At 38.2% G+C, this 10051-nt stretch overlaps 1 protein-coding gene across 1 annotated transcript; it reads right to left on the bottom strand.

Moving 5' to 3' along the window:
- Window positions 1-3660: 3660 nt before the first annotated feature.
- On the bottom strand, window positions 3661-5300 carry dnajc30b (DnaJ (Hsp40) homolog, subfamily C, member 30b). Its single transcript, XM_055195907.2, has one exon. The coding sequence runs from the start codon at window positions 5092-5094 to the stop codon at window positions 4495-4497; it is 600 nt and encodes a 199-aa protein (XP_055051882.2). The 5' UTR covers window positions 5095-5300; the 3' UTR covers window positions 3661-4494.
- Between the last annotated feature and the right edge of the window lie 4751 nt (window positions 5301-10051).

The following is a 10051-nucleotide window of genomic DNA, read 5'->3' as shown; positions in this document are numbered from 1 at the left end:
AAGTGCCAACACAGTCAAGAAAAAATATCACTTTTTATATTGAAAATCTGTCATTTTGTGTGTGTTTTTCCCCAAATCAGTGACACCACTTATGAACTTGGCAATTAAAGAGTTAAATCATGGAATTTTTGTGAAGATTTGGTAGTTTTGATCAGTACTGAGGTTGATTAACAGATTTATGAAAAAAATTTGGAAAAAATATTTATCTGATACATTTTTATAGCCGTTGCATTTAGTGGATGTTTTCATCCACTAACAACATGAAAGGGTAGTAAATTTGCCCACGGTATATCGTTGAGTTTTTTTTTCATTTCAAAGCATTTTCTTAAAATATATGTAAATATAAGATTTGTCACCAAAAATCATTCAATTTGCTGAAACAGAGAGAGTTGTGGCCAAATTAAAATAAAATAAAAACTCTAGTGGATAAAAACATCCCCAACAACACATACAGGTTAAGGGTTTATTCTGTCATTTTAATGATTCTACATATATTTAAAAGGGTGTGCACAGTCATGCACTTTAATTTATAGGTAGAAATTACACAATAGAGACAGAAAAGGTTCTGACATGATTCATCTTATTTCTCAACGGGACCTGCGGGTTAGGGTCAAAATTATATAAGCAAATGACTCGGGTGGGACCTTGGGCTTAATCTTTTCCGCTCAGTAAAAAAGATTATTAATCATCGCTGCTGTTCACCGTAAAGAAAGTTTGGCTGCTGCGTGCAACATGCATCACAGAGAGGGGCAGGGGCAGACCTGACGCCGCTGTGTGCATCCCTTTAGCCTGGAGAAGATGAAGGAGTTGGAGAAAAGTAACTTGCCGCAGTTGAATTCACCATCGCTACTACAGGAGGGGTAACCGCTGGCTGGGTACAAGTGTGAGTTCTTTTTATTTATTATTGTGTGATTTTTATTTATATATTTAAAGTTTATTGTTTCAGTTGTTTGTATTGTTAATTGGCATATAATTCATGTTGAGGCATAAAAAAAAAAGTTTGGTTCCGGTTGGTTGTCAGTTTAGGTCATGGGTCGGTAGGGAATTTATTTTATTTTATTTTTTATTTTTTTTACAGTGGCAGCAAGGGATAGGTAGGAAATTGTTAAATATTTAAATTGAATAGCGGATATATTTGAGGTGACTTTGGCCCTATTGCGTGTTTGTCTCACGCAGCGCAGAGCCACAGATCTCCACGGATTATCTATTTTTAATTGTGTGTGTGTGTGTGAGAGAGAGAGAGAGAGAAAGAGAGAGAGAGAGAGAGAGAGAGAGAGAGCAGTAAATGCAGCTGAACGAATACACTGCGTGTTTTAAAGTAAAAAAATAAATAAATAACGAAACGCAATATGTGGAGGCCGGTGTTGAATCTGTCTGTATGATATGAAAAATATCTTACGTGAGCCTGTGGCTAAAGTATAAAAGTGGAACTCTTTGTAGCATAATCAGGGCTTGACATTAACTTTTTTGCTCACCAGCCAAAGTGGCTAGTTGTTTTTCAAAGGTACTAGCCAAAGTTAAATTGTATATGATTAAATTTGACTTTGGCATCCTAAAATTACTTTAATTCGAGCAAATTTACTTACTAAATTAGATGCAGACTGAATTTCAAATGCAGTCTGACTACCCGAATTAAGACAACATTTAGCTGGTATATAGCTAGTATATGATAAAGATCATATAAGATGCATGAAAAACATGCTAGTAATTAAGGCATAAATAGATTAACTTTGAATGAATATATTAAAAGTAGAACAGGGGTGTAGAAGAAACACTAATTCTAAACTGAAAAGATAAACACAAAACCCATCGATAACCACTTGTCAACTGTCAAGATATGTACATTAATTTTACTGTCATGCAGATGTATTTTATAAGCTAAATGGTTTCTGATAAAAGTGATTTAAGACTTTTAATGACAAATGTCGGGAGGGCATTATTGTTACATTAAAATGATGCGCGAACCTCTCGATGGCGGGTTTCTTTTGATTTCGTGTGCATTCAGATGCGCTGAATTTCTCTTCGCTCTTGCACTGAGAGTTTGCACGCAATTTATATCTAATCAATCACTTCCATGCAATTGTTTTATCTTTCCCGAAGTGTGCATGCGCTCAGACTGCGTCCTCTTGTGCATTCGCAAATCCATCTCGCGCGCTCTCTGGATGGTGACGCTTTGGTCCGCAACGCCCCGCTGATCGCGTGCGCGTCTCTCAACAGATCTCTGTGCGTTGCTCTGGGTGCAGAATGCTCATGGAAGTTGTAGTATCCCAGTGTCGCATTGCGTATTGTTTATCATTTCGCATAACTTTTAAGAAAACAGACCCGCCTTACGGCCGAAATCTTACCCGCGTTTGGCGGTGTTAATGTCAAGCCCTGGTCATAATACCATAAATTCAAATATTATAATTCACTTACTGTAGGTATGTTGCTAACTCCGCTGTCGCGGCTGACGTTTTGGTTCCACTCAGCGAAACTCAAGATTTTCTCAGGCGGCGCGCGGTGCTGTTGAAAATAATGCTTCTGTTGGTTTGTTGATGGCGAAATTTCTGAGTTTTTATTGTTAACACCACCGGAAGAACCATAGGTACCTTCTCGTTTTCAGTCACAACCTTTTATGTTTCACTACTGGCCGTGCGAGCTCGCCAAAGTCGGTTGTTTGAAAAATAGTCGTTGTTTTTGCTGAAGTTGAGTAAAGACATTCTTGAAATTGTAAAGACATTTAGTTTAATTGCTAAACTACAAGTGAACGAAATTTTAAGAAATTTGACCGACTACCAAAGGTGGTTTTACCTCTACCAAAATCTGCTTGAATGGTAAAGAATGGGACGCAGCCGTATAGCCATGTAGATGATATCTGTATATATAGACTGAATAAAGAGTGTTATTTGGTGTAATTAGTGGTTTGTTTTTTTATATATCTGACTTTTCAGAAGTGGAATATGTAGAGGATATATCAAACAGCTTATCCTGAAAGATTCAGGTCAATATCTTAACGATTTAAAAAGTTATAGCTAAAAACTTCATAATTTTCATGATTCGGTCACACATTTTCTTGAATTTTAATGGAAAACATGGGACCAAATAAAGTTATGATTTTCGCGTTTCAAATGGCCAGTATTTTGTTATTCTTTAACCCATATACATGATCTTGGTCTCATTTAAAAGCTTTTTTCAAGCTCTTTCTATCTGAACAACTCGTTTTAGCATTTAACCATTTTGAAAATTTTAGCAACATACCTACTTACTGCCAGCAAAAATGAGCCTTGGTTTGTGCTCTCTGGAAGAGAAAAGCCCACTTGCATATTGTTGTTCAGCTCGTCTTTTTTTGTCTGTAATTTACAACTTTCGGCGGGGCAAAAGATCACGTTGCTGTGTACGAAACAGCATCTCGAATGCACACCAAAAATTACCACTTTACCAGTGCTTTTGTAAGTGGCGACAACGATCTGTGAACTATTGTGTTAACGACTGTGTAGCTGCTTTGTTTGTTGCTGGAGGACGCGTGCTTTACAAAAACGGTGCTGTACTAAAAGGTAAATTATAGTTCGCCTCAAATTTTTTTTATTTGTGTATTTATTTAATGTGAATTATTTCTTCCCCAAGCTCATAAAATAAATTTGGGTCGCACATAAATTGGCAGGGTCGGTCGGAAACCGGAACCAAACAAATTTTTTTTTTAGGCCTGATGTGTCGGGTTACATCCAGTCCAGGCTTTAAAAGCCACGGGTCGGGTTGTAATTTTCAGGCCCGTTGAGAACTCTATCATCTTGGTTTCATTTGTTAAATCACAATTAAAACCTGCCATTTTAACAGGGGTGTGTGTACTTTTAATCAAGTTTATTTAACTAAGTCCGGAGAAGCATGGTCATGTTATCCAACCAATCAGCATGAAGAGGTGCCCTTCAAATAGCTGTACTTCACCTCTGTCCCGTGACATTTTTTGCAACATCCCTCCTCCACCCCATCACCTCACTCTCAGCTAGTTTCATCTATCCCAGTTAAAGAGGGGGAAGTACTCTAGGTTTGGGCTAAAATTCCGAGCTCAGAGCCCCCTCGGACAGCACACTAGCTCTTACATTTATTTTATTTTAGTCTAGGACTAATCACTGTCTGGGAAACCACCCCATAGTGTGGCTTCAGTCGTATTTTTGGTCAACTGGGAATTGGCCATATGATATTAACACCTGGGTCACAATATTGCTATTTTTATGTTAAGAGTATTCAATTGTAAAATTGAACATTTTGTTACCTCATTTTTTATTAGTGGTGGTCAATCTAATCCCTATCTGGGAAACCTCCCCTAAGTGTTTTGTTTTTAAAACAGTGGCACATAGTCTCATGTGTTATGCACCAAAGCTTAAAACAAACAACCAAAATATGAAAATATGATACTTTACTGAAGAAAACCAACTGTTAGAAGAGTTCAAATTATTGGCACCACAGCCCATTAGACACAACCTCTCTCTCTCTCTCTCTCTCTCTCTCTCATATAATTTAAGATTTTAAATTGATAAGAATGACTCCTCCACACAGCAGCAGAACGCCGGCTGCTATTTCAGTACATTTGTTCAGTTTCCATCTCTTGAAATGTTCCCGCTGCAATTGTTCACTTTGTTCTCGTGTGCGTCTCATCTCTTTCTCTCTCTGCAGCTGCTCGCCATAGTGAGCCTGATAAAACGCGTCGAAGTTAAAGTACGCGTTCTTGGACGCGTCTGACGCTCGTCTAGGCTTTTGATGCTTTTCTGATGGTCTCCCGGTGGCTTGCGCGTCACTGTGCGTCAGAATGCCGCGGTCATATCTCCTCCTGAGCGCCGCGCTGCCGAGCACGCTGTACGCCTCCGAGATGAGGGCGAAGCGTTGCGACGCCTCCTCGCCGCGGTTCCGATCCGGATGATACATGAAAGATTGTTTGTAATAGGCTGTCTTGATCTGCGCCTGCGTCGCATTCGGGGAAACTTGCAGAATGTCGTAATACGCGGTTCTGCTCATCTGGCGGGGAGCTGACGCGTCACCGGCTCTGCTGCGGCTGTAAGCTCGCGTTCCCCTCAGAAACATGAGGCAGCCTCGGATCTGAGGTCTGTTGTAAACAAACATGATCTAAAGTCTGTTGTAAGTCCTATCAGGCAAATATCATGATTCCTTTAGTTTAGCATGTCGCTAATAGCTCATTTATACTCGCATACACAAGAGGTGGCTGATCGCAGATATATAAGAACATGCGATCATCTAGTTGTTTTTTTAAAAAGAAGAGTTTGTGATCGACTCCTCACACAGCTGTTGACCTCTGTAGTTACTTTATATTTCCGGCATACTGATATGACCCAATCAGATTCAGGAATCTGCGTAGACCAATGAGCAACGTTAGTAGGGTCTTCTTCTTCTTCTTCTTCTTATGATTTTGAATGGCGGATTGCAAACCAGCTTTTTGGAGCATTACCGCCACCATCTGGACTGGAGTGTGGATCAAGAGGTCAACCCACACTTACTTAAATCCTTTTTAATAACCCAGTTATCTTCAAGAAAGGAAACAAAAATTGAAAGCAAATGTTCTCTGATCCTCTTTGCAATAAAAGCTGTAAATTTAATGTCATCTGGCTCTCACTAAGTTGCGAGATCAATCTTTGTCTGGCTTGATGGTATTTAGGACAATACATAATTACATGCTCTATGGTCTCTTGACTATTGCAATATTCACACATTCCATCAACATGCTTTTTCATTATAAATAATGTTCCATTTAATCCTGTATGTCCTAGCCTCATTCTAGACAACACATCTTCTTCTTGCTTATTTCTGCATGTATTCCTGCTCTTCCCCACTTCTCTTTGGAATCTATACAGGTGTCTCCCAGACTGTTCATTATCCCACATAAACTGCCATTTTTCTTTCGTTTTAGCTTTAATTATACTTTTGACTTCAGCTTTACTGTACTCAACATTCACCTCTATATCAGGTAGTTCTGCTGCTTTCTTTGCACACATATCTGCCAGTTCATTACCTCCTACACCTATATGAGCTGGTACCCATATAAATGTAGTACTAATACCAGACTTAATCAGATTGTTCGCTAGTTGCATTATTTCATACACTATATCCTGTCTTGTCTCAGAGTGAAGAAACTTAAGGCTTGTCAAAGCTGAACTGGAGTCTGAGGCAATCACCGCTTGCTTAGGTCTGTTGCTCTCTACCCACATCAAGGCCAGCCATATTGCTAACAGTTCTGCTGTATATACTGCCAAATCATCACTAATTCTTTTTGCAACTTGAATATTTAATTGAGGGATAACATACGCAATTCCCATTTTCGTATCAGTCTTCTTAGAAGCATCAGTATATATAATAATTCCTCCTTTATATTTCCTTGAAATGTATCTCTGTACCATGTACTGATCCACTTCATTATCCTCTTTTTCCTCCAATAAGCCTAAGTCAACTGGTACCTCTGCCAAAAACCAAGGAGGAACCCCTGGGTAAACTACTGAAGGGCTTATTTTAAGTGCACTAATTCCCATTATTACTACCTTCTGCCTTATTGTCCATCCAAAACTTTTAATTAAGTCATTCTCTCTTTCTTGACATTGCCATAGAACTGACTGACTCAAATGTTTGTCACCATGACCCCTCAAATTCGCCCAGTAAACAAGAGACAATTGGTCTCTTCTGAGATGGAGAGGCATCTCCCCCATCTCTACCTGAACTGCTGCTACTGGAGTGGTCTTAATTGCCCCACAGCATAGCTTCAAACCTTGATTTTGAATTACATCTAACTTTTTTAATGATGTTTTGGCAGCTGACCCATACACTATACACCCATAGTCCAATACCGATCTCATCAGCCCTGTATAAATGGATTTCAAAGCAGTTCTACTTGCACCCCATTCTACTCCACGGAGACATCTCATCACATTCAATACTCTCTTGCATTTTTCTATAATTTTTTGAATATGCATTGTCCAAGTCAGTTTTTTATCAAACCACATACCTAAATATTTATAAGCTTCTACTCGTTCTAATTCCATTCCAGATAACTTGATTTTTACATTCATACTTATTTTCTTCCTAGAGAAGAATAACGTCTTTGTTTTGTCTATAGAGAACCTAAAACCCCATTGACAGGCCCATTCTTGGACTTTGTTTACTGCCTGCTGCATCTTATCCCGTACAAATTCTATATTTCTTCCCTTTTTCCACATTGCTCCGTCGTCTGCATACAACGCTACCCCAACTGAATTTTGTATATCCTGAAAGATATCATCAATCATTATTGAAAATAATAGTGGACTGATAATGCTTCCTTGTGGGACACCATTTTCCACACTGTAGCTCTTACTTAGTTCTCCATTTACTTTAACTTGTATTGTTCTGTCAGATAAAAACCCTTTTATCCACTGGAGCATTCTTCCCTTTATTCCCAATATTCTTAACTTAATTAGCATACCATCTTTCCACAACATGTCATACGCTTTCTCGATATCAAAAAATACTGCCACTACAGATTCTTTATTCACCTGCGCCTTCCTTATTGTATCTTCTAGGTATACAATGGGGTCCATGGTACCTCTACCTTTCCTGAAACCACTTTGATAATTTTGCATTAGACCTTTATGTTCCATCCAATATGTAAGCCTGTCATTGATCATCCTCTCCATAGTTTTCCCCATCTGAGATGTTAAAGCAATCGGCCTGTAGTTATTCGCTTTTTGAGGATCTTTCCCAGGTTTCCTAATTGGAATGATTATAGATTCCTTCCAGGTTCTAGGAATGCAATTACTTATCCACACTTTATTATACATATTCAACAACACATCCTTCCCCTTATCACTTAAGTTTTCCAACATGGAATAACAGATTTTATCTTTCCCTGGAGATGATTTACCTAATTTCCTCAATGCATTACTGAGTTCAAACTTTGTAAATAATACATCCAATACCCCTTCAACACTATCCTCATTGTCAAACACATATTGATATTTTTGAACTGTTTCTTCTCTACCTCTCTTTTCTTCATAGTGTAAATTTTCTGTGCTGTGCACCTTGGCTAATGTTTTTGCCATAACCTCTGCTTTTTCCTTACTACTAGTGATAGTTCTTTGCCCCTCAATCAGCATTGGATATCCATATTCCCTTCCATTCCCTTTCATTTTTTTAATCATATTCCAAATTCTCTCCACTGGAGTTGTTCGACCAATTGAATCACAGAACTGTTTCCAGTAATCTTTTTTCACCTGTCTTATAGTTTTCCTGACCATTGCTTCAGATCTTTTATATCGAACTAAATTCTGGTAATTATGTGTTCTCTTTAATTCTTTAAACGCTTTATTTCTATCTTTTATTACTTCCTTACATTCTTTCGACCACCATGGTACTATTTTATTTAACATCTTAGGCTTAGTTTTTGGAATAGAATCACCTGCTGCAACAATTATACAATTGCTAATTTCACAACATAATCTTTCGACTTCATGATTATTATCAATAGATGTCAATAATTCATCACTAACTTCTCTATACTTATCCCAATCTGCTTTATCCAAAATCCATCTCTCTTCTCTTACTTCATGTTCCTTTCTTAATTCCACTCCTATCTGAATTCTAATAGGATAGTGATCACTTCCTACTGTATTTCCTCTCAACACCTCCCAAGTACATTTTACTGCAAGTGTTTTAGTGACAATAGTGAGATCTATTGCTGTCTCTATACCCCTTGTCACATCTATTCTGGTTCCAGACCCATCATTCAGACATACCAGCTCTTTCTCTTCCATAAATTCTTCAATTACATTTCCATTAACACCATCCCTCTCTCCCCATAATGTACTATGTGCATTAAAATCCCCACAACAAACAATTCTCCCTGTCAAATCCTTCCAAATATCCTCCAGATGTCTAATCTCTATTTGCTTACATGGATTATAAAAGTTTATAATGGTCACCTTATCTTCACTTGACCTTACTTCTGTGATTATATACTCCAAATCTTTTCCCGTTTTAATCTGTCTATACTGAAGTCCCATTTGTATAAATATTACAACCCCTCCTCCTTTACCTACTTCTCTATCCCTTCTTATAGAATGATACCCCTTTATTACAAAATCCAGCCTAGGCACTAGCCATGTTTCCTGCACACAAATTATATTAGGCTTTTCTTTGAAATTGTCAACATATTTCTTAAATTCTTGACCGTTTGAGATTAAACTCCTAGCATTCCATTGGAGTATAATTAAAACCATTATGTATCCCCAACCCATGTCTGAGATTGTTGTGCTTCATCATTAAGAATGTCTCTTACTCTTTCCCAAGGCATACCTTTTGCATCCAAGTATTTTTCTGCAGACTTAACAATTATTTTAATTCTTTCAGTTCTGCTACTGGTTTGTGCCGAACAATTGATTATCTCCGCCATGAAAAGCACAAAATCACCTTTACTCACAATCAATGTCTCTTCTTTCAATTTCTCACACTTTGCACATTCCCCAACAACTTTAGTTCTGGTTTTTATTGCCTCTACCGGTACACCTTTTGTGACTTTCTTAGTAGCCTCCGCAAAGGAAACTCCTTGGACTACTTTAACTCGCTGTACCTCCTGCATTCTTTTGTTAGTCTCACATCCACCATATGCTGCGCTATGTTCTCCACCACAATTACAACATTTTGGTTTTGTCCCTTCTTCACATCTTCCGTATTCGTGTTCACCACTGCATTTGCTACATCTTTGTTTTCCCTTGCATATCGCAGCTACATGCCCATATCTTTGACATTTAAAACACCGCAGTGGTGGAGGGATGTAAACCCTAACATCATAGCTCATGTAGCCTATAAAGACTCTTTCTGGGAGTTTCTCTTCCTCAAAGGTTAACAAGACTGAAAGACTGTCACATATATTTCCATTCCATCTTGTCTTTAGTCGTTTTGCTTCCCTAACTTTAACATTGCTTATTCCTTCTTTCACCGAATCTACTGATTCACTTAGGGGAATCCCTGAGATTACACCCCTAACAAGCTTCTTGTCAAACACCTTTGAACACTTCACTTGCTGTCCATTTAGTTTATT

The sequence above is a fragment of the Misgurnus anguillicaudatus genome, chromosome 24 (assembly GCF_027580225.2).
Source record: "Misgurnus anguillicaudatus chromosome 24, ASM2758022v2, whole genome shotgun sequence".
Classification (NCBI taxonomy): Eukaryota; Metazoa; Chordata; class Actinopteri; order Cypriniformes; family Cobitidae; genus Misgurnus; species Misgurnus anguillicaudatus.
This window is presented reverse-complemented; position numbering and strand designations above follow the sequence as displayed.